Source organism: Takifugu flavidus, chromosome 4 (genome assembly GCF_003711565.1).
Source record: "Takifugu flavidus isolate HTHZ2018 chromosome 4, ASM371156v2, whole genome shotgun sequence".
Classification (NCBI taxonomy): Eukaryota; Metazoa; Chordata; class Actinopteri; order Tetraodontiformes; family Tetraodontidae; genus Takifugu; species Takifugu flavidus.
In genome coordinates, this window is record NC_079523.1 from 2,533,887 (window position 1) to 2,561,457 (window position 27,571).

Consider the following 27,571-nt stretch of genomic DNA (forward strand, 5'->3'; position numbering starts at 1 on the left):
GTTAAAGCCACATTTATAGGAACTTTGAGGACTCAACTTAATTGGCTTATGGGAAGGATTTGTTTTACCAAAGCTCTGCTTCAGCGGCCACACAGAGTCGTACTACCACACGTGATGCGCGGCCTCTTATCATTGGTTCACCTTGAAATTGGTGAAGGTGTGTTCCAAAGCTAAGAGTGCATCAGCATTCAACGAGCATTTATTCTTTTTGTTACTGGACTTTAACCTTCAGATCTTTTCATAGTAGAGTCAGATTTCACTCGTGGAAACCTCGCTTTCAATAATTGTGACAAATAAACACCTTCAATAACTGACAGCCATCAGTCATGTGTCATCAGTTTTAGGTTCCCGTTTGGTGTTCTTCTGGTTTTGACTGTGTTTGGTGGTTTTTAGCCTTTACTTCAAATGAGTATTATTAAAGTTACACCAGATATTCTCATGATTTCATTTAGGAGTGATTTTTACCTTCTGCATTTACTGTAAAGACTCTGAGACGAGACTAAGTCGGCGCCCCACCCAAATTAAAGGAGGTAATGATGTTGTCAAACTGGATTTTGTCATTTTTGGGTACGGCGGGCCTTTAGTTTCCTCATGTCTTTTTCCTGTTTTTTTTATTTCTCTCTTCGGTCTTGAAACACCTCCGCCTCTTTTTTAAACTACCAGACAGCAACTGTGGTTGATTTGGCTGCTTTTTGTGAGGATTAGACAAACAACAGTGTTCTTAAAAGCAGCAGTTCTTCTTCTTTGGACGTTTCTTTACATCAAAAGTTGGAGCCACTTAATAATGCATCTGTTTTAAGGAAGAGTGCGGCAGCATTTGCCAGCTAATCTGATTTCACATAATAGTAAGTCTGATAATCTCATGTACTGTAGCCTTTTATAATCCACTCGAGTGGGTTAACACAGACTTTGTGTCACCACCTTGGCCCTCTGCCTTTTTCCCCAAGATTACCGGATGTGCAGGGCGCTGACGACACCGACCCATTACAGAAAACTGTTGTAGATGATAATAAAGCGACATGTTGAAATCACGGTCACACCATCAGTGTGTGTGCCTTTCACTCACAATTCACCAAACAGAGACTAGAACACTCGGCAGGACCACGTTTGGAGAAATTAGTCACGATGCTGATGAGCATTTTCATTGAGCAGCAGAAAGGAAAAAAACATGGAAGGTCAGATGTGTAGGATTTTTAAGCAGCTGTTGCCAATCGTCAACAATAATCTGCATAAACATGCTTTATGATATACGTCTTGGATGCGGGGAATCCTCCATGTGGTTGTACGGTAGCCAGGAATGGTCAAACTTGAATATAAACTTCAGTATTCAGTACCATCCTTCATATGCTATTACCCACCACTTTAAACAACCATAAGTAACAAAACGATACACAAGTTAAGTCCGTTGGTGTCCAAGCTGGTTGCATTGAATCCCTTGGAGAGGTTAATCCAGTCAGGACTAATACTCCTTACTAATCGTATTCTGTCTGTGTAACCTGCTTGTTGCGCGAATTAGGCTGGATAATCTTGACCTTTAATATGCTATCAGGAAATGATTAACCTCTCTTCAGCATGTCCAAAGCCAGTGTCACAATTAGAATGTGGGATGTATCTCTACCTCTTTAATAAACCTTCAAAGTTGCCTTTGAAAATATCCTATATGATGGTTAACAACACACGACTATCAGCTGAAGCCTGAGGCCAGTACAGGAAGTAAAATCCTACACTAAAAAAAAGAAAAATCCAGTTGCTTCAGGGCTCTCAAACATTTATATATTTCTTTAAGTGCTGAAATGAATGCGAACAAACACTCTACACAGGCCAAAGTAAAGCCCTTACAAAGCATGGACTTGCCACTAAAATGGTTTCTATAGATACAGAATAATTCTTTGAGATTACAGTTCAATAGAGCACTGACACATTGACCAACATCAGCTGATTGGTCGACTGTGTGATCACAACCTTTAAATGCTGGAATTAAAACCATCAAAGTGTTCACGAACACAGAAATGTGAACCAATTCTGACTGGAGAAACTGTTGTGATATTTATAGTTAAAATCCACACACATCTTGTTCAAAAGAATCTCCAACTGCTGCCTCGGTAATCCTGGATGCATGTCATTTGCGAGACTTTGTGCTTTTATCTTGTTAGGCCGTCAAAGTTCAGCCCTCCACTTGTTGTCTAAGGCTCTTAAAGAATGTAAACCCACACAAGCAGCGGAGATTAGAACTGAAGATCAGTGTGTTTGTCTCAGCTCCACTGACCTGGAACTCCGCTGTGCAGCTCACAACACACAAGCATCATTCGGATCAAAAGTAGTATCATTTTGAACCTTCAAATATAAAACTTAGTGGCACACGTGAGGTACAATCATTGGGCAATTTTAAGGGCCTGGATCACACAAATGTGTCTTTTCTGTCCAATTTCACTTTAGTTTTCTAAACCTATTTGGGTTGATTTAAAAAAAATACATTTATTTATTGTGCATACAGACCTGAAAGTGACATGAAAACATGACATGACAACAATAAAGAGACTGAACAATTTCCTCAGCTTTCATAATAATCACATAGATGGATATGAGATAACTGCAAGAATCAGGACTTTCAAAGTCTGCTCAGACACATTACATTATATTGTTGATTATCGAAATGAGTTTCAAATTATTTAAACACTGAAAAAGTACTACAGATTATTGCACCTACATGCGAAAATACACATCAAATTCCTAAGGCTATAATATAATATGACAATTTTAAAAACCCAACTCTTACTGTAACAATAACTGCGCTGCAATAAATGTTAAAATATGCTATCAATTAATTACCTGAATTATAGAATTATTTTAGATTTGGTCTGATGGCAGAAGACATGCGATGTTTGATGATGAACAAGTTTTAGAAAGTACATTTAAGTGTTCGAGAGCGACAGAAAAAGCAGCTCGGATGCGTCGCGACGCTCGCTGGGTGTGTGATACCGCCTTGTGCCAGCAGGGGGCTCTCAAACCGTCGGTGTGGGCGTGGCAACGCAAGGCTAAAACGGAAATTTAATGCTCAAACCCGACAGTTTTTTCACCTCTACAAAGTTCTAAACATTGTACGCGAATGAAAAACAAATGGCACAACAAGAGGAGTAAAGAAAAAGTTATTTATGCACAGAAGTCGCCATCTTTAGTAAGGGACAATAAGCCGAGTGCTGCAACACAACTTATTGCAATTTGCTGCAACTCCTTATCTTCACCATTTAATGTTGGCCCCACGTTCGTATCGGCTGGATTTTACAGCATCTGACTAGACAGAGCCCTAATGACTTATTGAGAATTCCAGATACGTCAAAAAAATCCTACGCGTTTGTCACAGATGAGCAGCGAGCGGTTCTCCATCGCCATGTTTACTTTGGGTGACGCCAACTCTCTTCCATTTTCCTCCGCCTCTGGTTGTCAAGAAGATGGCAGCTTCCAGGCAGGCATGAGAGGAGATACTTCTTCAAAAATCGAATGAATTTGGACTATTGTTGCACGATCAGACTACACGCCAGTGTTTTTGGACTTACTGCACCGAAAAAAGTGAGTACAATTTTGAAATATTCGCGCTCCCGTAGTTTGTTTTGCTTTGTTGTGGCAAACCGCCCGGCCATTTTTCTTGTGGGAGCTGTACAACTAGGCCGATTGTCGAAAAGATGGCTGCTTCCAGAGACGGCATGAAACACAATAACATTCTGTTTGTGCAGTTAAATTCCATTTAGCGCTCTTTGGAGATTGGCGTTAAATGTACTTTTATGCCAGGAAGATTGTGCATATCAAAATAATACGAAAACGTGTTGCATATAAATGTAATTTTAAGCGACGCTTTGACAGATGCCAGCCGCACAGCTAATGCTGTTAGCTTTGGTGAATTAGGTTTAGCATGTTGCCGCTAATGCTAAGAGTGTAGCTAGCATTATAAAGCATTCGATTCTTCAGACCGGCCTCATTTCTGGAACTACTCTCAAACTTATTCGACGTGGGATAATCCAATTGTTTCTTTCGCGGTTACATTTGTAAGTTTTTAATGATCCCTGTTGTTAATAATTGCGTTATACTGGTTGCAAAGAATGCTAAGCTTGGTAGCTACAAGATGGCGACTCCCAGGGAGGCATGAAAATAGCCGACTCTTGATAACATTTTGCAGCGCACGTTAATTGCGAGTCGCACCTACACATTGTTGTGTTTATTTGGTGACCTATTGATTCATGTGCGTTTCATATTTGACCGCTGTCGTTGGCGAGCTATAATAGATTTTCTTCTTTAACCGCTTCCGCCATTTTTCAGATTGGCAGCGGGGTTAGCGGGGGTTTGTTTGGCTACAAGATGGCGGCTTCCATGGAATGAATTCAATGGTTAGAGACAAATAAGCTAGCACTTGTACAAATAATGCGCTGAAATGTTTAGTTTCAAGCTGCTGCCGCCGTTTACGGCGAGGGACTACCTCTGTGAAGTACACTGGATTTATATTCTGCAATTGCAACTTTAAGAATCCAAGCTGCTTTACGTTTTTCCGGTCTTCTCTGGGGGGGAATATACACAACCTCGGGTGACAGATGCAGCAGTCGAACTTTTAGGACAGATGAAGAGAGAATTTAGGAACAATCACAGTAAGCGTTAAAAATGCGTGTTTTTATTTTTGCGTCTGGTAGAAGTCATGTCTGCCACTGGGACCACGGCGTCAGTTCTGCAGCCGCGGTGGAAACGGGTCCTCGGATGGTCCGGTCCGGTTCCGCGGCCCAGACATGGACACAGAGCAGTGGCCATAAAGGAGCTTATGGTCGTCTTTGGTGGTGGAAATGAGGGGATTGTTGATGAACTACACGTATATAATACAGGTAAGATGAACTTTGCCGATATATTTAGGTCATTTGTTTCGTATGCGTACTTTTAATCTTAACGCCAGACGTGGGATTTAAAAAAGAAAACATTTTTACACTAAAACTTAGTCTTAACGCACTGTAATTATTTATTATAAACACCGATTCATGACGCACAAAAACTGATGTGTAGGCCTCAGTGGGCCAAAATACCGCGCGATCGCATTTGGCGCCCTCTTCCGGCGGAACCGGTCAGTTACGCGCGTAAAAAAGGCGGGCTAAAGTAAAATGGATGATTCGGTTTGATTCCAGACCGTCCTTGAATCAACAAGGACGGACAAATTGAGCAAAAATTGTGGGCACTTGCATACATAGTTGGCATTATGTTCTTAAGTTATTATGGTCCTTTTTTAGGGTAAGGTTTAGGTATTATGCCCATCTTAATTTAGTTTGGTTACCCTGAATGAAATTCTGACAGATACAGAATCAGACTTGTAGTGCAATTCTCCTTTTTATTGTGGTATTAAATTTATAGCACCTATGTTTATTTTTTTCTAAATTGAAATACATTTGAAACCAAACATGGTTGCCATCCCCCTTTTTTTAAGTATTGTTCCACATGTGCTCTTTATAAGTTATGATGCACATAATGGGACTCCCCCTCTTGTTTTACGGCTTCGCATGAAGGACCTGATAATGCAGCGCAGTGTGTCCAGTATAGTCATAAATATCATTTGAACCAATCCCTCTTTGTTTATTTTGTGTTTAGGTCATCTATAGTTGTTACACAGTTGGTAGTACTCGATGCAGGAAAGTGTCTACTAACTTGACTGTCTTTTTTTGTATTTATAGCTACAAACCAGTGGTTCATCCCAGCAGTCCGTGGCGATATTCCTCCAGGTTGTGCTGCCTATGGGTTTGTCTGCGATGGCACAAGGTTGTTGGTATTTGGTGGAATGGTTGAATATGGAAAGTACAGCAATGATCTCTATGAGCTTCAGGTAACAGTCCATGTCGACATGCTCTTACAGGTTTGAGTGGTACATTTTAAGTTGATCTGTCAATGTTATACAGGTTTCAGCTTGGTGTCTCTACATCTATGAACATCAATGCAAAACTGTGTTTTGTCTGTATCTGTCATAGGCCAGCAGATGGGAATGGAAAAAATTAAAAGCCAAAAATCCAAAGAATGGCCCCCCTCCTTGTCCTCGTCTTGGCCACAGTTTTTCTCTAGTTGGCAACAAATGCTACTTGTTTGGTGGACTAGCTAATGACAGCGAGGACCCAAAAAACAACATTCCCAGGTACAGCGGGAAGCCTGCAGGCCTCGTGCAGGTGCTACAGACTTTTGTTCAACTAATTGTGAATGTGGTGTTTTTCTGTTCTCAGATATTTAAATGATTTGTACACACTTGAGCTCCGTGCTGGTTCTAGTGTGGTAGGATGGGATATTCCTATTACTTATGGAGTTCTGCCTCCTCCGCGGGAAAGCCACACTGCTGTCGTATACACAGACAAGGCAAGCAGGAAATCACGGCTGATAATTTATGGAGGGATGAGTGGCTGTCGCCTTGGAGATCTGTGGACTCTTGACATTGGTGCGTTTGTTTTTGTCTTCATTTTTTAAAAGAAAAAAAGGTGTCAATGATACTGTTTAACAAGGGATTGAAGCATCAGCGAGATCTGGTTCCTTTGTTTGCATATCACCCCACAAACGTAATGCTGCTTTTTCCAGATACCCTTACATGGAACAAACCTTCAGTTAGTGGGACAGCTCCGCTTCCAAGAAGTCTTCACTCTGCCACCACTATCACAAACAAGTAAAAAATGCTACAACCCGACAATAACTTGCACTTTTTTACATTATTCATGTTTATCTTCCAGTATGTCAGGGTGAGCCTTGCTGTAACATCTTATTCTGTCATTATACAGGATGTACGTTTTTGGAGGATGGGTTCCTTTAGTAATGGATGATGTCAAAGTGGCCACGCATGAGAAAGAGTGGAAGTGCACAAACACCCTTGCCTGCCTAAATCTCGGTTTGGAAATCTATTTATCATATCAGTATATGACTTGGCATTAAAGAGCTGCTTTAAAAGAAGAACTTTTATACGTTTGTAGATAACATGTGCTGGGAAACAGTGTTGATGGATACTCTTGAGGACAACATCCCCAGGGCCCGTGCTGGCCACTGTGCTGTGGCCATCAATTCCCGACTCTACGTTTGGAGTGGCCGTGATGGTTATCGCAAAGCCTGGAACAACCAGGTTTGTTGTAAAGACCTCTGGTACCTAGAAACAGGTGGGTTTAATTCACCAAATGATGGTGCCTTCACAAAGATAGGTTGGTAAATTGCTGCCCTTCCCATCTCCAGAGCGTCCACATGCCCCCGCCAGGGTGCAGTTAGTCCGTGCCAACACAAACTCCCTGGAGGTGAGCTGGGGTGCCGTTTCAACGGCTGACACCTACTTACTGCAGCTTCAGAAGTATGACATCCCTGCAACTCCAGCTGCAGCTTCTCCAGCCATGAGTGCAACCTCCTCACTGCCAGTAAACTCTCCCAAGAGCCCCGCCCCGGCTGCTGCAGCCCCCTCAGCTCAGAGTTTACCACAGACAGGTGACTGGTGGTTTTTCTCTTTCTTTTTTTTTTTTTTCTTCTTGTTTCTCTCATGAAATTCTCAGTAATGTGTAAATTCTTAAGTGTAATGGTTGTCCATTTTTGTCCAGCTGTGTTAAAGGTTGCAGCTCAGCAGTCTGCAACGGGTGCATCTGTTGTCACCGTTCGACCCAGTCAGCCCATAAAATCTCCTGTCACTGTGACATCACTTCCTCCAGGAGTTCGAATGGTAGTTCCTGCACAGTCCACTCAAGGAACGGTAGGAGTGACAATTCATTCTTTTTTCTTTTTTTGTCATACTTAATATGTTGGATGAGCCTGTTGAATTTATATTTCTTGTTTTAGCCAATTGGTTCCAGCCCTCAGATGAGTGGCATGGCAGCTTTAGCAGCAGCTGCAGCAGCAACACAGAAGATCCCACCTTCGTCTGCAGGCACAGTTCTCAACGTTCCTGCTGGTGCAACTATTCTCAAGACAGTCGCTGTGACTCCTGGTGCTACCACCATGAAAGTTGCTTCTCCGGTCATGGTACAGAGCCAAAGAAACTCCTCTGTTTTGAACAATGTAGGGATCCTGTGAACTGTATGACAGCTGCCGACATATTTGTGTGCGTCAATAGGTCAGCAACCCAGCCACACGGATGCTAAAAACCGCTGCAGCACAGGTGGGCACAGCAGCAGCAGCATCTCCTACCACCACCAGACCCATCATCACTGTGCACAAGTCAGGCACTGTCACAGTGTCTCAGCAGGCCCAAGTGGTAACCACCGTAGTGGGAGGAGTTACCAAAACCATTACTCTGGTTAAGAGTCCCCTCGCTATGGGCGGAAGTGGCGCTATGGTAAGAAAACGGGGCTTCCTAGAAGTTATACTGACATTCTCGGAGTAACCTCTTTGTGTTTCTACACACACATCACACCTTCTATTTTCTTTTGCAGATCTCCAACCTTGGCAAGATGATGTCTGTGGTGCAGACCAAGCCAGTGCAGACATCAGCTGTCACAGGCCAGGCTTCCACCAACCCTCTCACACAGATCATACAGGTCAGCTATCTGCATGAGTACGAGAACAACTCAGGAGGTAGATTTATTTATGCTTACGCAACATTTCTTCTTCTTCCCAGACAAAGGGTCCGCTCCCAGCCGGCACCATTTTAAAGCTCGTGACTTCTGCAGATGGCAAGCCTACAACTATCATTACCACATCTCAGGCAGGAGGAACAGGAAATAAGCCCACTATCCTGAACATCAGTGGAGTTTCTCCTACCACCACTAAACAGGGCACCACGATTATTAAAACCATCCCCATGTCGGCCATCATGACACAGCCTGGTGCTACAGGTCTATATTTATTCAGTTGTATCATTTTACAACTCTCTAAAAGCAGAGATGATTACAGTGGGACCTCTACTTACGAATTTAATTCGTTCCAGAAGTTGTTTGGTAACCTGAAGATTGCAAAAGTAGAGACGCGTTTTCCATGTAAATGCCCCAATCCGTTCCAAGCCCCCAAAAATTCGGACATAATTTTTTTTAATAAATCATAAAAATGCATCAAAACATGTAACAAATACATGTTACAATTAGATTACCGCACAATAAATGTAGGATTCAGTGCAAGGCTTCTCCAGGAACAAAATAAACTTTATTACGGGCTAATCTTACGTTAGCCGTCATTACTAGCAACGAACGTTAACACTTGTGGTAACACCATCTAATGGACAAAGATACGAACACCCACAATAAATAAAAGTTAAACAAAGGCAACGCTGGGATACACACAAACTTGTACATATTGACGTCCCTCCTAGCCAATGGGATGACAGGAAAATGCTAGGCAATAGCCAATGGCAGAGCAGCTACAAGCAAGTTTGTGTTCGCTAAACTCCGCGAGCTGCGAGTAGCAGCGGTAGCATATTTTTGACCTTTGTATCCTGAAATTTCTTTCGTAACGAGAGGAAATATTTTCCCGTTGAGACGCTTCGTAACCTGAAAATCTCGCATGTAGAGACGTTCATAAGTAGAGGTCCCACTGAATTATGAAACAAGTACCCAATACATTTGGTCATTTCAGGTGTAACAAGCAGCACAGGCATCAAAACCCCCATCACAATCCTTACCACAAAGGTGATGACCACTGGAACTCCGGGGAAGATCATCACTGCAGTGCCCAAACTCGCCACTGCAGCTGGTCAACAGGGTCTTACACAGGTGAGGCCTTGGTGTGAAATCTTGTAATAATGCCCATTTTAATTTACAGGTGTGCTAAAACTTTGAGCTACGTTTGTAACACAGTTAAGAAGTCTAATCCAAACTTGTTTGCCTTTAGGTGGTGTTAAAGGGAGCTCCCGGCCAGCCTGGCACCATTTTGCGGACTGTACCAATGAGCACAATGGGGGGTGTACGGCTTGTCACACCAGTGACTGTGTCTGCTGTTAAACCCACTGTCACAACGCTGGTTGTCAAGGGGACCACAGGTGAGAGAAACACTTTTCTGTCAAACGTTCAGACGTCATAGTTTAACCTCACGGGGATTTTTTTTTGTAAGTGTCGAATATCCTGAAACCTTCCTTTGTAGGTGTCACCACGCTTGGGACAGTGAGTGGTACTGTCTCCACCAGCCTGGCAGGAAATACAGTCGACAGTTCCAACGCCTCTCTGGTTACCCCCATCACCACACTGGGGACCATTGCTACCTTGTCCAGCCAGGTCATCACCCCATCCGCTATGACTGTGTCTGCTGCCCAGACTAGTCTAACGTCTGCGTCCACGCTGCCCTCCTCAACCATGACTGTTCAGGTAAAAAACCTGCTTATGCTTGTCCTTAAGGTTCAACTGACTATTCTGTTAAGTTAGTAGGGGGACTTTGTCATGCGGTTTTATGGTTTTAAGATAATTTTCTTTTCTGTTGTTCAGAATCAGCCCACCCAGGTGACTCTAATCACAACTCCAAGTGGTGTAGAAGCTCAGCCAGTCCAGGATCTACCAGTGTCCATCCTGGCTTCACCCACGTCTGAACAGCCCAGCTCCACTGAGGCTGGAGCAGCTGGTGATGGGTCTGGGACTGTGACCCTGGTCTGCTCAAACCCACCTTGTGAGACCCACGAGACAGGAACAACCAATACAGCTACAACTTCCTCTGCTACCATGGGAGCAGGAAAAGTGTGTTCCAACCCACCCTGTGAGACCCACGAGACGGGAACAACCAATACAGCTACAACTTCCTCTGCTACCATCGGAGCGGGAAAAGTGTGCTCCAACCCACCCTGTGAGACCCACGAGACGGGAACAACCAATACAGCTACAACTTCCTCTGCTACCATCGGAGTGGGAAAAGTGTGTTCCAACCCACCTTGTGAGACCCACGAGACGGGAACAACCAATACAGCTACAACTTCCTCTGCTACCATCGGAGCAGGAAAAGTGTGCTCCAACCCACCCTGTGAGACCCACGAGACAGGGACTACCAACACGGCCACAACTGCATCTTCAAACATGTCTGCACTCCGTGTATGCTCCAACCCACCGCGTGAGACCCACGAAACTGGGACAACTAACACAGCAACCACAGCATCAGCTAATATAGGACAGCCCCAGCAGGTGTGCTCCAATCCACCCTGTGAAACCCACGTCACAGGTACCACCAACACAGCAACCCAGTCCTCCTCTAACATGAACACAAGCCTGACAGGAACCACGCAGAGGGTGTGCTCAAACCCGCCCTGTGAAACACACGAGACGGGGACCACCAACACCCCGTCCACGGCCACCTCCAGCATGGGAGGTGAGCAGACAAGTACAGTTACGGGCATTGTCCAGCAGGAATGTTCAAACCCACCTTGTGAAACGCATGAAACTGGGACCACCAACACAGCCACCACTGCTACCTGTAGCATGGAAACAACTGAAGGAACAGGTATAACTGCACTTCTTGTGTGGGAACTCTGGGAGGGGGGGGTGTAACACATGGCAGATTTATTTCTAATTTTATGGCCGTAGTGACTTCACTTCATAAGGTCAGAGTAATGTTATATATTTTATTACACAGCCACCCAGCAGACGGAAGGGGAAGCTAAAGCCGCTAGCAACACGGAGGTAGTTGCCACCACTGCAGCGACTGACATCGTTACCACCACTCAGGGCAGGGCCATCACTACTGTCACTCAGTCTACTCCAGCCCCCGGACCATCTGTTCCTGTAAGAAAGTCATTGCTATCAGAACTGTTTAATATGCCCCTGGAGTAAGTTACAATAACCAGCTGGTGTTGAGTTACACTGAATCTTTATCTGAAACATTTCTCACCCTGTGCCAAATCTTTCTCGGGTTCCTGTCTGCAGTTGATTTCATCGATCACAGAGGGCGTGAGCACTGCTGAGAGCTCCACAGAGGAACCCATGCAGACCGATGAGACGCCATCAGCTGAGTCGGCACCTGCGGCGGAGGAGGCTGCGGCAGCAGTGGCGATGGAGGCGCAGGCGGAAGTAAGTCGTGATATTGCTTAAGCTTCTGCAGATGGCGTGTAGATGTAACCGGTATCGCATCTTTAGGGGGAGACGGCCGCAGCAGCAGCGTTGAATCTTCCCTCCGAGCTGATGACCGAAGGCCAAGGAGCCACGCTGATGGTGACGGGGCTGTCGGACGAGGAGCTGGCCGTGACCGCAGCGGCCGAAGCTGCCGCTCATGCCGCAGCCACCGAGGAAGCTCAGGCGCTCGCCATCCAGGCCGTCCTCCAGGCAGCTCAGCAAGCCGTCATGAGTGAGTTCAGCCAATGTGATGTCCACGATGATCTGCTGTTCCTGTGATGCCGAGATGTTTTAACATGTGGGCTATTGTCCGCTAACAGGCGAGGGAGATTCCACAGCAGAAACCCAACAGCCTACAAACATCCCAATCATGCTGACGCAGCAGGAGCTTGCAGCACTTGTCCAGCAGCAGCAGCTGCAGGAGGCTCAGGCAGCTGCTCAGCAAGCCTCGGTGGGCACCAGTCTACCCACCGAGGGCCTCGCCCCCGCCGACAGCCTCAACGACCCCTCCGTCGAGAGCAACGGGCACAATGAGATGGCTGCCGCCGTCACCAGCGCCGTGGCCTCATTGCTTCCGTGTGCCACCGCAGAGAGTAGGTGTTGGACACCTGACGTTCGATTTGGACGTCTTCCGAACGTTAAATTGATCCCGTTTTCCTTCCTTCTTTCCACAGCGCTCGCTCCATCGAGCACGTTTGCGCCCGTTGTGTCGGTGGCGAGTCCCGCCAAACTGCAGGCTGCAGCCACTTTAGCAGAGGTGGCCAACGGCATCGAGGGAGAGGTGAGCCGCTGCTTTTTTACTGAACATCCTGTACATAACTCGGACAGGAGTTACATGTGGAACTGTGTTGTTTTTTACAGAAGCAAGACCCTCAACCAGCCCCAGTGAAACCAGCTGTAAAGAAAGAAAACCAGTGGTTCGACGTTGGAATTGTTAAAGTTACAAATATGGTCGTCACACACTTTTATGTGCCAGCGGATGATTCCCATGGAGACGTGAGTGCCCGCTGGGCCTTTTCCTCCCATTCTGCTGTGTTCATGGCGGAAGTGAAACCTCTGCTCCCTGGTTGCAGGATGACTCTGGTGTCGTGCCAGACTACGCTCAGATGAAGAAAATGGAGCTGCAGCCTGGAACGGCTTACAAGTTCCGTGTTGCGGGAATCAACGCTTGTGGCCGCGGGTCCTTTTCAGAGATATCCGCTTTCAAGACTTGCCTACCGGGCTTCCCCGGAGCGCCGTGCGCCATCAAAATTAGCAAGGTAAGCACATCAGGTTAACAGGAAGACGTGACGTGACAGCCAGTGACAGCCACTGACCGGCCTTCCTCCCACGCTTCCCCCGCAGAGCTCGGATGGTGCTCACCTGACCTGGGAGCCGCCGTCTGTGACGTCGGGGAAGATCATCGAGTACTCGGTGTATCTTGCCATCCAGAGCAACCAGACGGCCGAAGCCAAGGCCTCCACACCAGCACAGCTAGCCTTCATGCGGGTATATTGTGGACCCAACCCATCGTGCTTGGTGCAGTCGTCCAGCCTCTCCAACGCACACATCGACTACACCACCAAGCCAGCCATCATCTTCCGTATCGCCGCCCGCAACGAGAAGGGCTACGGCCCCGCCACTCAAGTTCGATGGCTCCAAGGTGAGAACGCCGACACGAACTAAGCCGCTAATGTGAACGAGCTCCTTAACCATCGATCTCAAATGTCCCGTCTGCTCTGTAGAATCTGGCAAAGACGCTTCCTCTGCGAAACCGGCTCCCAAAAGACCAGGCACCTCCCCTGACGCGTAAGTTCACCTTCGTTCCCTGCGCGGTCCCGGTGACGCGGCCAAGCACTGACTCCGCTCTTGTGTGCTCTTGCAGTAAGGCTACTGGTCCAAAGAAAGCGAGGACGGACCAGTGAGGTCGCCCAGAGGCCCCTGCCAGTTTTCTCCTCCCCCCCCCCCAACTCACTGTCCTTTAATCAGGAAGACTGACCATCATGCTCATCCTAAATCTCATCCTCCGCCCTCAAGTCTCAGATCCAGGCAGTGACGGAGGCCCAACATCCGCTCGGAGCCGAGAAGCGAGTCGATCTGAGATGATCCTGTAGATAACCCCCCCCCCCCCCGCTTCACCTTCCCCGTTCTCTTGGTTATAACTATTTTTAGAGCAACACAATGTTAGAAGCACATTATCTTTTTCAGCCACACCCCTTCCACCATTTAAAATCTATTTTTGGCTTGTTTCAGTAGTTGAGCAGTTTAGAGAAGCATTTAAATCTTTTTCACGAACTGGGAGCCAGCCTGAGCTCGGTGATAACATTCTCTTTTTTTGTTGGTTTTTTTTGTGTGTCTATTTTGTGAATCCCGGGGGGCTGTAGAGAGAGACTACATAAAACGATGTACAGTGTTGAAGACGGCTGCGGCTGCATTCGCTTAAACGAGAGTAAAAATCGGTATGGTAACAATTAAAGCACTTGTCCTCGCTGAACAAGGACATCGATCTTTCCTCCCTCTTTGGTTGCTCAAGACAAATTTGCTTCGTCAAGAACCAAGTCTGCCATCACTGTGCTTTTGGCCCCGAGCTGAAGACTGAGCGTCGACATGTCGTGGACAAAAGAGCGACAAAGAGATTTTTTTTGTTTTTGTTCCCCCGAAAAGAACGACAGACTTTTCCTGGACTGACACTTGCAAAACACACAAAATTGCAAAATCTTCCCAAATATTTAGCAAGCAATGACGCAAAAGATCCTTTGTGTAGTTTATTTTTGTATTTTTTAAGCTCCCCCCCCCCCCTCCTTTGTCTGTATCTTGTGTGCATTTTTAAGAACCTTCAATTTTTTTAACTGTTGTTCATCCACATAGTTTTTGTTTGTGAGAAGCCGAGCGGCCGTCTCGATGTGGCCGCTGTATTTTTAAAGGTCTTCGTTCGGTCGGTCGTATGTTGCTGTTGACGGACGGTAAAAGAGAGAGAAACTTTTGTATTTGTTCCACGTAGAATCGCAGAGGTTAATAGGACTGAAGGGAACTTTTGAAGTGGACCCAGGGAGAGGAGAGTTTTTACTTTGTTTACTACTCGACGCTTGTGTTGCTCCATTTGCCAAACATGGAATTTTCACAGGGTTTGAAGGAAGAAAACCCTTTTTTTTTTCCTCCGGTCACACCAGTTTCCTCCCCGCAACATCCTTACCGATTGTCCTAAACACGTTTTATGCTCATGAATGTGGTGTCTCGATTCTTTAATTTTTAGAAATACTATTAGTAGGCACACCCCCCCCCCCATCCCATTGATGTATGTGAATCCATTTAATAAATTTGCATTTCTTTTCCTACCACGGCTCTGTATTTCAGCCCACAGACGGCGTGCAAACGTCAAAGCAAGCTAACATAGCCGGAGCCGCCTCACCTGTAAATTAGTTCAGAGCAAGAATAAAACCAAGAAAGAAAAAAAAAAAAAAAACACTTTTGCCTTTTATATAATTACCTGTAACAGTTTTTACATGTCGCTCATCTCTTGATTGCCTTTTTGTGTCCTTAGTCATAAAAACAAAATTCTATATATAAATATATATATATATATAGTCTCCCTGATTGTTCTGATTTGCTTTGAGTCACTGTAGTTATTTCACGCTCGCTTCATGACCGTACAAACGTTGTACAGGATGCAGGTTTCTGATTGGACAGGAGTGTATATTTACTGTGTGAGGCCGAATTCAGTTGCGATGGCGACAGCCTGGAAGATCCGAGCCAAGGGTTTTCACGTTTCTCCGGTTGGCGCCTCGGTTATCGGTTCCGTGGGGTCCCCGCCCCCCCCTCCCCCATTTACTTTCTAGAGATGAAACTTTCTATTCATATGCATTCATAATTTTTGTGCGTGTCGGTGTGTCTGTTGATCAAAACTAGACATGCATGCAAAAACAGTGTATTTTAGTAGTGATGCCTTAAGTTAGACCATAAGCTGAAAGATCTCAAAGAAAAGAAAAAGGAAAAAAAAAAATTTAATAAGTTTGTTCCTCTCCATGTGGTATACAGTTGTGTCCTTTTCTTCCACAGTACTGTTGCTGGGTCACTATTTTTGCACCCTGGTTAGATAGGTCATCATCAGCAGTGCCGAGCTCTCTGAACTTTCCCTCCCGCCCTGGGACAAGCGCTGCCCTCAGCGCTCACTTTTGACTTTCTCTCGGCTGTTTGCAGGTTATCTGGAAATGTCCTGTATTTTCCAATGTGTGTTTTTGTACTGTAGGGAGTAATGTATCTTTTATCATCAAAAAAGAAATAAACATGTTAAACATAAAGGGATTGCGTGTCTTCTTTTTGAGTTAAAGCACCTTTTGGGCTGCGATGAGCTGTTTTATTACTTTAGTATTAAGATCCAGTAAATGGACTTTAAGCATTAAACTTTGGTTTTCTAAGCGTGTTTTTGCTGGACACAACTGCGGCGCGTTTACAAATATTTAAATTAAATTTGGAGCTGGTTTTAGTTTGGCCGCTAGAGGGCGGTACAGGCACCAGGTTCTGAAACCGATACAATCTCGTCACTATTATTAATTGTAGCTCTTAAACATCGCGATCACCCCGGTGTTGTTCTGATTAGATGTAGATCGTTTTCATACAATTACCACAGAAACATTTTACAAGTTTTTTGTCCAGAAGTGATTCTGTCATTTTAATCTCTCGTACAAGATGTATTTATTTAATTTTAGGACAGAGTTTAGGGAAATGTCATGATACCCCATAAACGTTGGATGGAGGGAACAAAAATGCATATTTACAGCGTGAATATCAGAAAACAACCCGTTTGGCTTGTAATGAGGAGGAGGAGGAGGAGGAGGAGGGGGGGGGCATTACGATGAAGCAGAACCAGTCTCCAGTGTTTTTGATTGTGGGCCGAGCTGAGAATTTATAAAACCGATCATTGCAGCGCCACCTAGGGATGCAGTGTTTTAATTCAGGCATAATTTAGACCAAACTGTGCAGTTTCACGTTTTTGTGCCTTTGAGATCATTTCTGCAGATGGAACTTGAAAGGAGAAACGTTGATATTTAAAAACAAGCCCAACTTTAACAGAAGTCCCATTTTGTGCAGAATCTCCTTGAATTTAAAGCCAGAGGCCGCAAAGTGTCAGCCAGAGAGGTGATGCAGCATCATCCGTCCTCTGTACCTACCACAAGTGAGGGTGGATGAAGTGACAGGACAGCGCACGTCAGGAGAGAGAGGTAGAGAGACACAGAGAGAGAGGGAGAGAGAGGGCGAGAGAGGGCGAGAGCTCTCTGGGGTATGTCACTGCAGGACAGAGATAAGACCACCGCCTACACAGAAGCCTGTTTCAAGGGAATTAGTGAGCCGTCTCTGAGCGTCCACTGTTGACGCACGGCGCCATCCATCAGAGGACAACGACGGGCTCCCACCAACAACCAACTGTCTCCCCCCGGCGTCCCCGCGTCAGCCCCAACCGCTTCTCCTGCTCACAGGCTTCCACCAGAGCAGGCCTGACACGTGCACGCGCGCGTGCGTGCAGATTTACAACCTGCGATGATCACAGGCGTCTTCGAGGCCTACGTGCGCGTCGGCGCTGCTCTCTGACAGCGAGCGTCGGGCCCTGTAATTCCTGGCCTCCCTTTTTCAGCTTGATAACCTCTTATCAGAGCAGAGCAGGCTGCTCAGCCACATCCCTGCTCAGCTGCCCACGCCGCCGCCGCCGCCGCCACCTCGCTGCAGCCATGACACCTCCCGACCTGCTCGCCCAAAACACGGCTTCCTGCATGTTTAACCTGTACCCAGCATGCCCTGGGGCAGCCACTGCATCCTGCACCTGCTGCACATCTGTAATAAACGCGAAGAAAACAAAACGCGTGCACCAGAGCGCAATGATCCCGTGAGTCCAAGGACATTTTCGTTCAATTTTATTCAAATGTGGGACACGAGGGTAACGTTAATATGCATAAACAGGCAGGAAGTACATTTGAGTGTGGTGCACCATCTGACCTTTGTGTTACAGGTCCCACATTAAGGACACGCACGTATTTACATATTTACAAGTTCAAGGCAATTTTGTAATCACAATTACGATTTTTTATTTTATTTCATAACTTAATATTAATCTATCCTGATCTTGATTACACTATTTATTGTCACGCTAATGGAGGGTCAGTGGAAATCAGACAAACCAAAGTGATGTGGATTTTCTTCCTCCGGACACTTTAGGAGGTAAAAATCGTGGTTATGACTACGGTTGGTGGGGCGGCTGAAGCCCTGTGGAGCTCGCAGTCACGACCGAGGGGTTGAATTTACAAAACGTGCCCCCCATAACACAAAAAACCCCCAAAATCCCCCGTTCTGGTGTTATTAAGCCTCCACTCTTACAAATTGTTATCCTCTCCTGATTTCCCTGAAAACTGTAAATGAACAAAAGAGAGAGGAAAGTTGGGAAGCTGCTTTGACTATCAAATGACGGGCACAGTGCAGGGCTTGTGCACATCCAGGCCAGGTCCAACCTGTATCTTCACACCAGGATTGCTGCTCTCCTCCTGATTTGCATTACTGTCTTCCCACTCCAAGCTGTTGAAACTGAGTCTTTGCATTTCACATTTGCTTGGGTCAAATGTGCGTGTCGTCTTTTTCCTGTGGACTCGCTCTTATCAGGGGCCGTATGCACATTTCATCACCGGACAAAAGGCAGCCTTTCTGCCTCCTACAAACAGGTCGCCTCACATTAAACTGCCATATTCTGAAGCTAGTCGGGTCCTTCCTGCGCTCCACTCAATCGGATCAATACGTCATCAATAAAACTCCGCCAGAATTAAACCTGCTGGCTTCAGATTCTTAAAGGCTTTGATGGGACGTATCCTGTCTGTCAGAAATCGTGTTTTGTCTTTTTTTGTCCCTGGACTAAAGAGGTGTGTCTTTCGAAAAGATGTCCCCGGCTCCTCCCACCAACTTGGCCCTAAACTTCACTGGTGGTTGGAGAAGTTGTTCTTGTAACCAATAACTGGGGAAGACGCTGGAGCTGCGCCTCCTTCGCCGTTGCACCTCTCCGACCCCCAGTCCGTCCGTGACATCCACCCGGGTCGGCGACCTCCACGCCTGGCTGTTCACCGGCTCCTGCTCTTCTCAGGTAACCCCAAAATAGAAGATAAGACCAAGTTTAATCGCAGAGCTCAGAATATCAGCTCTGGTCGTTTTTGTTGCTGGTTTCTCTTGAGTTTCGTGCACTTAGACGTGTGTAGATCTGAACTATGAGCAGAATTTTGGAGGTGAATCATTCCGAAATGTTGACGCAACCTGTTCACCACATATTGCTAGTCAGATTTCTATGAATCTGATTAGACTGGTGTCAGTGCTGGATATATTTAGCGCTATAACAAAGCGCTTTATCAGATTTTCTCAGCACTATCAGTTGTTTCTCTTTCCTCTTAAGATATGAGGTGTGGGAATCGTGTGGTCTGGCACCTGAATCTCTGTTTGAAGCTTTGGGTTTTTTTCTTGGTGTATTGTCGTGGCCTTAATTTGACGCTGAGGAGATGCGGTTTCATTTTGACTGACACACCTTCAGCAGAAAGGTCGCTGTGGAATCGTCGCCATGGATACTTTTTACAGGATTTTGTTTTTTCAGTTTAGTCTTTTAGCCACTGTTAAACTTAGTTTAGCTCAGAGAGGAAGAGGTCTTGTTAGATGTTGTAAGAAGCTGTTTTCTGCAGAACTTTCTGACCACCCCCACCACTGACGGCGCTTCAGGTCGTGGGTCGGTCTGTCGGCATGGAGGACTCACCGGAACAGTCCCACTGGGCGTCCCCCACCCTGCTCAGCTCAGATGCTCTGGCCAGTTTCTCCTCTGAGCCCATCCTGCTGCCTCCTGGAGAAGAGAGCGAGGCCTTCTTCTCCGGCCAGGACTCCGACCTCAGCGGTCTGCCCTCCTTCTACTCCAGCCCCAATCACAGCCGAGCGCCATCCACCTACAGGCACAGCTCAGGTCGGTGCTTCCGCCCTCTCTCATCCATAATCGAAATCCTCGAGTTCCACCGTGTGACTTCATCCATCTGCTGCTCTCCACAGTCCGTCAGGTGTTGAGCTCCTCCAACACCTTCAGTAATCTGCAGCTGCTAGATGGGCCTGGAAGCCATTCCTTGGGCTCTCCGTACAATCCATCAGTCTCCTCCTGGGGCAGCAGCCCCTTCGCCAAGCCCCCACTGCACTCCCTCGCCACCAGCTCCCTCTACTCTCCCCCCTTCACCAGCCCCAGAGATGGATGCTCCTCTCCCGGCAGAGAGGGCAGGGAGAGCCCCCAACTCCATGACAGCCTGAAGGCGGAACGTCTGAGCCCGTCGGGCGGTTTGGGGAGCAGTGGCAGCTTCCTGAATCTGACCAACTCTGCTGGGAATCTGTACAATCCGTCGTCCCAACCGCACATGCTGAGTCCCTACAGCCCGTACATGGCGGCGCCACAGGATTACAACCCCGCTGCCCTCTACTCCACCCCCGGGTCCTGGATCAATCCCTCGTTCTCGCCCAAACTCCACAACAAGATGCGGATATCCACTCCAGGTAAAAAAAAAACCACCAACAAATGCTCTTTTTCTGTTTTGTACTTTGTAAATTTGCATGAGAAATTGACACCTGTGTGATTCTGACGTGACGCAGAGGCCAGAGAGTGCGTCAACTGTGGCGCCACGGCGACGCCTCTTTGGCGCCGTGACGGGACCGGTCACTACCTGTGTAACGCGTGTGGGCTGTACCACAAGATGAACGGCCAGAACAGGCCTCTGATTCGCCCAAAGAAGCGACTGGTATGCCTATTGGACTCCCGATTACGCCCGTGAACCGCGGTCAGATTTGAATTGAAACGCGTGACCCCAGCGGCTGAGATGATTTCTGATCCCTGCTTCAGATTGTCAGCAAGAGAGCCGGGACGCTTTGCGCCAACTGTCACACGAGCACGACGACGCTGTGGAGACGCAACGCCAGCGGGGAGCCCGTGTGTAACGCCTGCGGCCTCTACTTCAAACTGCACAACGTGAGTCTGAGAGTTCCTCCACTGCTGCAGAGAAACGTGTGCGAAAGTGCAACATTCTGACACTCGCCTCCCGCAGGTCAACCGGCCCCTCACCATGAAGAAAGAAGGCATCCAAACCCGCAACAGGAAAGTGTCCAGCAAGAACAAGAAGTCCAAGAAGGCCGCCATGTTCGAGCCGTACTCGGAGGCGATGGCGCCGTCCTCCTCTCTGGACAGCGGCGGTGGACCTTTCCCCCTGAGCCCCGGAACTCTGCTGAACTACAGCCACTCGCCACACCTCATCCCCACACCCTCCACCCTGCACCCCCCCACCTCCTTACCCTACACGCACCACCTGAACACTGGCATGGTGTCCACACTGGTGTGAAGCCAGGGAACGGGGAGCAGGGGTCGGCCTTCGGCGGGGACGTGTGTTTCTACATCTGTGAAGTTTTTGTGTGTGTTTGTTTTCCACTGTATTTCCGTCGAGATGCTAAAATGTAGATATTTGATCCAGTGTTTCTTTAAAGTGTGAATTTATATGTAAAAAAATGCATTGTTTTTTGTTTTTTTTTGTTAAACAGTTATCTCTTTTGTATTTGCAAAATGACCATATTGAATCAATAAAACGTGCTACCGATTCGTCTGCGATGGTATTTGAATTTTTAACCAGTGAGGTGACCACACTGAGGCCTCCTGACAGCTTCTATTGTCCCGAAGCCGCTCTGGTACACTGGACTCATTGTACACAGAGCGTTTCACTTTGCCTGTGGAATTGTGCATGTACATGCAAATTCTGCCTGTATAAATGGCAACTGCTCAACTGTTTAAGTACAACATTTGCCAAGAATCCAGAAATAAGTGCGATAGGCTTCAGGTGAAGTGTTTGTGCCTCTGATCTGACCTGATATGTAAAACGATCAACTGAAACGCGCCATTAGCAATCGAGACAACACAATAAAACACCGCTCTCCTTCCTGGTTAAGGTTGGTCCTTAAACCAAACATAGCATCAGTAACTCATTATCTCTTGACTTGTGTGGGAATTTTGGACATTGTCCGGATTTTCTCGGTTGATTTATGCGTGGATGGATCTGAGAAGGCGATTCTGAGATGTTTAACAGGCCGCGGTGCCCTCTGCTAATGCAACAAAACGGAGGAGAAAAGAAACTTGTGGTTGCTGAAACCCAAACTTGAATATTGCTGTTTCATCAGCATGTTTGCAGCAGCGTTGGGCGCCGAGCAGCGGGGCTGGGGTTGTACTCAGGAGTGGGGAATGACTGATATGTTATCAGACGCCACAGACCCCAAACCATCCACCTGCTGCAGGCACTACTCCTACACACCCCCTGTCAGTTAGGTGGCGAGAGGCGCCTCACTTTCTTTTTACGACAGGACGTTAAAAAAAAAAAACAGAAAAGACTGACAAACAAAACGAGTTTCACCTGGGTGACCTCAGAGGACTAGAAACTGTTTAAATGTAAACCTGATAGTGTTCGTCGGGTGATTTAAGGAGAGATTCGCTCAAATATGCAGGAGAAACAATCACACTGGGTGTTTTCTGCCGTGCACGCTTTACTGAAGATGAACTTTCAGTGCGTTTGGCCTCACAGCTGATGGAGAGCTTTTTGATGCCCCCCCCCCCACTCATGATGCTGCAGAACACACGGTCGCACCCCACAGGCCTAAAACCAGCTCAGAGGGGAAAACATATCAGGGAATCAACACAAAGCTGTTCAGTGATTCTCCTCAGTTTCGTTGCTGTGTTTTATCTAATTCACTGCAGACATTTACGGCCTTTTCTGGTCCCATTTATCAGGTTCACCCTCAATTTAGTCTCTAAAATCAGGAGCAGAAGATCTTCGAAAGATCTTCGAAAGGTTTCCCTCCAAAAATGAACCGCTGTAGTTAAAACAAACATGACAAAAAAAAGAAGAGGATTTGGCAAGCACATCCATAATTTAGACTCTTTTCCTTAACTGTCTATCTGTTTATCTGTTGCAGCCGCCAGCTCTGCTCTGGGGAAATGGCAACAAATGCTGGGGACAGATTAGCAACCACAGGCCTGCTCATAGGGCCATCCGTTAGAAGCCTTGTGTCTTCTACTCCAGTGATGGTTGCACTTTTTCCCATTTAGCCTCAGAAGGCATGTGAATTTCTTGTGAGAGATGAATAAGGTTTCTATCTATCTATCTATCTATCTATCTATCTATCTATCTATCTATCTATCTATCTATCTATCTATCCATCTATCTATCCATCTATCTATCTATCTATCCATCTATCCATCTATCCATCTATCCATCTATCTATCTATCTATCTATCTATCTATCTATCTATCTATCTATCTATCACTTGTGGTTGGGGGTCGATGCAACAGAGGCGATTTGATAATGACGGCTTTATGATTGACGGGCTTCAACCTCCTCCCTGAACCTTCCGGCGGAAGGTGCGTGTGCGTTTCTACTGCTGCGCTCACCTCGTGTGTAACGTCCACACAAAACGTTTTAAATTCACTAGAATTGAGCGGTGGGAACGCAGTAAAATACAACGCAGGAAACTGGGATAACGGTGCCCCCACATGGCCGGAAGAAGCACTGCACCTTCAGGTTCTCTCTGCTGCCACAGGATGTAGACGCCCGAACGCTGCAGCTCGGAGATAACACACACACACACACACCACACACACACACACACACACACACACGAACACGCACGCACACGCACGCACACACACACACACACACACACACACACACACATACCGGTGTGTGTGCATATTGCCATCTTGTGCAAAAGTTGGTATCATTCCGGAACTGAGCTTATAATATAATATAATATATATAATTTACTTTTTGAATACGCTTGTGTTTTTATGTATACCCCGCGTCTATATTTAATAGAAGGGAGGTGGCAGAGGAGGGTAGACCTCGTTTGTTCTTTGTAAATTTAAAAATACTAACTAAATTCTATTCATTCTGACCTGTTCAACTCATTTTAGACTGGTCTTTGATGCGGCGCTACCGTCAAGACACTACAAGTCCCAGAATGCACTTTGTAGAGCCGCAGCACCTGCGGGGAGATTCTTTAGGATGATTTTTCTCTAGACTGACTTATTGATGTTCAATCGGTTTAGACTTGACATGAACATCCAGTTAATCATGTAGAACAAAGTAACGCATTAGTAGTTAATATGAGCTACAATACCAAAGATTTAAAACCAAATTCCAGGTATATTTGCTTAACTGATGTGCTATTTTTCTCCATTTATTGTACACTGAATTTCTTTTTATTTATTTTTAAAAAAAACCTACTTCAACAAGACGCAAGAAAAACATAAATATATTTATTTTTTTTTTAAAGCATGCCTAAAACTCCAGTACAGCCAACAAAAGGAGCTAAGCTTTACACAGTGACAAGGAAAAATAAGTTATAGTCTCTGTCAGTTTGCAGGTCATAAAAATTGGTCCTTAGTGAACACGCAGAGGGAAATTAATAATAGTCACTTCCAACCAGCTGAAACTTTTTCACACCGACTTAGCTTATCTGGTTCACTTCAACGTCTCTGCCGTGTTTTACAAAAATAAAACACACGAAGCGGGGTGAGAGGTTGTTAACAGGTCACCAAGCTACATTTTACTGATACCGAATGTCTCTCAGTGCACAAGCAAACTAGGCTTTTTGTAAACATGTTTTTGTCTCGTTGGCGTCCTTCGGGGTGAACTTGCTGCGGCGGTTTCAATGTTTCTTGACGATGAAAGCGCCGACCAAAACTCCCATCAGCAGCGCCAATCCGCCCAGCATCCATCTACTCAGGTTCTCGCGAGCTCTCCTCCCCTCTGCCGCGGCGTCGTCCCCAAAAATCTTCGCGAAGCAATCCTGCAAACATTCAGGGGGAAAAAACAAAGAGGGACAAAGTTTACAATTGCAACCATTTCAAACACACTTACGCAATCCCCAGGAAAACCAATGACTGTGTCCTCTACTTCATCTTTGCCCTAGTAGGAATGCAGCGCTAACTGAAGAGAGGACATATTGACGGGGACAGCTGACAGACGCAGCAGGATTGATAATATTGATCGAGTCTATCTGATCACTTTTAGGCCACAGAGGAAAGAGCCCTTTTGTTAGTGACCTAATCTCCGCCCCAACAGAGCCGATTCTCAACGTGCGCTCTCAACAACTGAGGGAGAGAAAAAAAACTGCCAAGTCATGTTAAATGATGGTGTGATTCATCGACATGTGATTTTGGATCCTGATTCCAAATAAACAAGGTTTTTTTTCTTTTCCACGCTTGCACATTGACTTGTACACATATAATCTCTCTTAAATGACAACTCAAAAAAAAATCTAGTAAAACAATTTGACTAATCTTGGAAAACCTGTGAGCTGGCGAGTGAGATGGGATATTTTTATCTTCATATAATACAGCTAATACACAGCATCGCCCACTTCCATTACCTTAATACTCAGTTCTGTTCAGAGGTAACACTATTTCATGTTGTCAGCTGAATAAGATTTGGATAATCAACTCAAGGTCATTAATCATTCTTCTAAAAAAGAACAGATTATAGTAATCAGGGTGACAAATCTCACGTTGACAAAGCTGGAATTTGAGCCACTCTCCCACACACTCACCCATCCTCCTTGACTCTGGATCCACGGGTTAATATGCTCATCCAGGTAAATGGTCATCCAGTCTGCAATGCGGCAAACCAGTTGGCTCGCATCCTTCTCGACACATTCCACACATAGTACCCCGCCAAAGGCAAATAGTCCCACAACTCGTCCCCAGTTGACTCCGTCCTTGAACACCTCGTCCATCACATTCTTAAAGCTCTGGTAAGCCGTGTCAGGAGTGATGTCGAGCTGTGAGGAGAGGTCGCTGAATGCTTGAGCAAAGAGCTTCTCAAACTCTTCTGCCGAGTCCCGAAGAGCTGCGTTCACAGCCTCTATGCCAGCACCTGCGGATGGAGACGCTCCACCCCTGTTCCTGCTGCGGACCAGCAGGCCATTGGAAGCAGCGGGGCTCCTCTTTTCTCCCTCTGTCCTTCCATCAGTATCCTCTGGTCTCAGCAGAGAAGATGGGTAGTTCCTCTGAGACAGCTTGTATCTTAAGAAGTGCTCCACCAGCTCTCTGTTGTTATACGACATTATTCAGACTGTTGGGCGGGGACTGGAATGCACTGATTCAACAGATTAGGAGGATTCTGGTTTGGTTGTTGGTCAGGACTCATCAATAGGAACAGATCAATTGTCTTTAAACTGGTTAATCTGAAGCCATGGTTTTTCCTTCCATTCCTCTTACTCAAGCGTCTCATCAAAGCATCGTCGTCTTATGTTGCAGCTAGCAACAGCATCCTGAAAGAATAGCACAACATGACATCATTCGCTGCCAGCAAAGGTCTGAATACAAATTCAGACATTGTCCTATCACATATGTATTTTGAGCTGGGTGATCAACCAGATAAATTATCATCATTGATATTTTTACAACCTCAGATTATTGTTGGATTTCCAAATCAAGACTTTGGAATGTTTCTTTTAAGGTGACCAACAACAATTTACAGAGATAAACATCAGAGGAGGTTAGAAAACGTATCATGTGATTGATGTGATTTTTAAGGCGTTTTCCTTGATTTCCAGACACATAAACGTTTCTCATTTTACCTTAATTTTAATCCAATGTTTTATACTGCGACTGACGAATATTTAATTTTTTGGTTGGGGCTTAATCTTAGAGCTTATATTTTTGTTTTATATGTTGCTGATTGCTTCACATGTTTGGGCCTTTTAATTTAGTTTCTTACTGATTTTCACAGGAAAGTTGCAGCCGTTTCACTTCGCCAGCCATCGGTTTTTACCATCTTCTGCTTTTCGTTTTATTGTGAAAGCACTTTGTAAATCTCCGTTTGTAAATCTAACGTACAAAAAGGATCAAATATTATTAAGCTAAAGGTGGTATTTGTAGCCAAATATTGTAGAAATCGAGCAATAATAGCTGATTCCCTTATCAAAAGCCAAGCATACGCTGACAGGTCTCGCTACAAGCAGATTTAGCTTCAGCCGCTAACTTGCTATTTTGGAGCAAATGATCCGCACCAAATACAACGAAAACAACTACAAAGTACGTCCACGAGACTAATGTGAAGTAACCACCTGTAACAATTCTACTTACGGGCGCTGAAAGGCTGTTTTCTCTGTGAGAATGCAGCTATGTAGATAGTTGTAACAGCAGACACAATACGGACATTTTTGCATCTGCACTCTGGCCTGAACGCTGATGCACGCTGGCGGTTGGCCAACTCCCTCTCTGCTGGCAGCCAGATGACCCGCCCACTTCCGGCCGCTGCGCCAATCGGCGCCCGAGCTGTAGCGGAAGTTGCAAATTGAGAATCAAATCAAAAGCTCGAATTCAAGTGCAGCCAACCAGTCACAGCACTTCACCTTTATTACAATAATAAAAAAAAAAAAATTCAAAAAGCAGCTGCGTCGCGCGTAACTTCAGCATTATTTAAACTTGCTTGCTCAGAAATTATACAGCAGGAAATGTTTAATACCCGGACTTTTTTCTTCAACTTCAATGTGTGCGTGTATGAAGCTTGGTTGTCTTTCT

General features: G+C 45.9%; 3 protein-coding genes across 7 annotated transcripts; 2 read left to right on the forward strand and 1 right to left on the reverse strand.

The window, feature by feature from the left end:
• Window positions 1-3,226: 3,226 nt before the first annotated feature.
• Window positions 3,227-16,261, forward strand: hcfc1a (host cell factor C1a). 4 transcript variants are annotated; one of them, XM_057030754.1, is made up of 28 exons: window positions 3,227-3,571; window positions 4,680-4,862; window positions 5,697-5,845; window positions 5,988-6,148; window positions 6,234-6,442; window positions 6,580-6,664; window positions 6,777-6,883; window positions 6,966-7,145; window positions 7,219-7,461; window positions 7,572-7,720; window positions 7,807-7,989; window positions 8,081-8,302; window positions 8,400-8,504; window positions 8,585-8,801; window positions 9,535-9,671; window positions 9,790-9,937; window positions 10,039-10,259; window positions 10,377-11,376; window positions 11,509-11,657; window positions 11,799-11,942; window positions 12,009-12,216; window positions 12,305-12,577; window positions 12,659-12,765; window positions 12,846-12,980; window positions 13,058-13,243; window positions 13,329-13,626; window positions 13,709-13,772; window positions 13,849-16,261. In XM_057030754.1, exons 1-28 carry the CDS (start codon window positions 3,499-3,501, stop codon window positions 13,886-13,888), a joined length of 5,376 nt encoding a protein of 1,791 aa, XP_056886734.1. In that variant the 5' UTR covers window positions 3,227-3,498; the 3' UTR covers window positions 13,889-16,261. The 4 variants fall into 4 exon arrangements, with proteins under 4 accessions (XP_056886734.1, XP_056886735.1, XP_056886736.1 ...); XM_057030755.1 differs by having other exon boundaries at window positions 3,231-3,567; window positions 4,677-4,862; XM_057030756.1 differs by lacking the exon at window positions 3,227-3,571 and adding an exon at window positions 3,696-4,040 and having other exon boundaries at window positions 4,677-4,862.
• A 2,634-nt stretch (window positions 16,262-18,895) lies between these two features.
• Window positions 18,896-21,597, forward strand: gata1a (GATA binding protein 1a). 2 transcript variants are annotated; one of them, XM_057030773.1, is made up of 6 exons: window positions 18,896-19,080; window positions 19,664-19,935; window positions 20,019-20,507; window positions 20,604-20,749; window positions 20,851-20,976; window positions 21,053-21,597. In XM_057030773.1, exons 2-6 carry the CDS (start codon window positions 19,722-19,724, stop codon window positions 21,341-21,343), a joined length of 1,266 nt encoding a protein of 421 aa, XP_056886753.1. In that variant the 5' UTR covers window positions 18,896-19,080; window positions 19,664-19,721; the 3' UTR covers window positions 21,344-21,597. The 2 variants fall into 2 exon arrangements, with proteins under 2 accessions (XP_056886753.1, XP_056886754.1); XM_057030774.1 differs by having other exon boundaries at window positions 18,898-19,080; window positions 19,701-19,935.
• Window positions 21,598-24,281: 2,684 nt separating this feature from the next.
• LOC130524808 (bcl-2-like protein 1) lies at window positions 24,282-27,359 on the reverse strand. The gene is made up of 3 exons (XM_057031253.1): window positions 27,134-27,359; window positions 25,594-26,316; window positions 24,282-24,834 (listed from the first exon to the last, which is right to left on the reverse strand). Exons 2-3 carry the CDS (start codon window positions 26,107-26,109, stop codon window positions 24,694-24,696), a joined length of 657 nt encoding a protein of 218 aa, XP_056887233.1. The 5' UTR covers window positions 26,110-26,316; window positions 27,134-27,359; the 3' UTR covers window positions 24,282-24,693.
• Window positions 27,360-27,571: the final 212 nt, after the last annotated feature.

Coding starts and splice junctions, on each gene's coding strand:
- hcfc1a (XM_057030754.1), top strand. CDS start 3,499: ATGAATTTGGACTATTGTTGCACGATCAGACTACACGCCAGTGTTTTT. Junction 4,863..5,696: donor ACTACACGTATATAATACAG/GTAAGATGAACT, acceptor TTGTATTTATAG/CTACAAACCAGTGGTTCATC. Junction 13,773..13,848: donor CCAGGCACCTCCCCTGACGC/GTAAGTTCACCT, acceptor GTGCTCTTGCAG/TAAGGCTACTGGTCCAAAGA.
- gata1a (XM_057030773.1), top strand. CDS start 19,722: ATGGAGGACTCACCGGAACAGTCCCACTGGGCGTCCCCCACCCTGCTC. Junction 19,936..20,018: donor CACCTACAGGCACAGCTCAG/GTCGGTGCTTCC, acceptor TGCTCTCCACAG/TCCGTCAGGTGTTGAGCTCC. Junction 20,508..20,603: donor GATGCGGATATCCACTCCAG/GTAAAAAAAAAA, acceptor GACGTGACGCAG/AGGCCAGAGAGTGCGTCAAC.
- LOC130524808 (XM_057031253.1), bottom strand. CDS start 26,109: ATGTCGTATAACAACAGAGAGCTGGTGGAGCACTTCTTAAGATACAAG. Junction 24,835..25,593: donor TCCAGAGTCAAGGAGGATGG/GTGAGTGTGTGG, acceptor GAATGTTTGCAG/GATTGCTTCGCGAAGATTTT.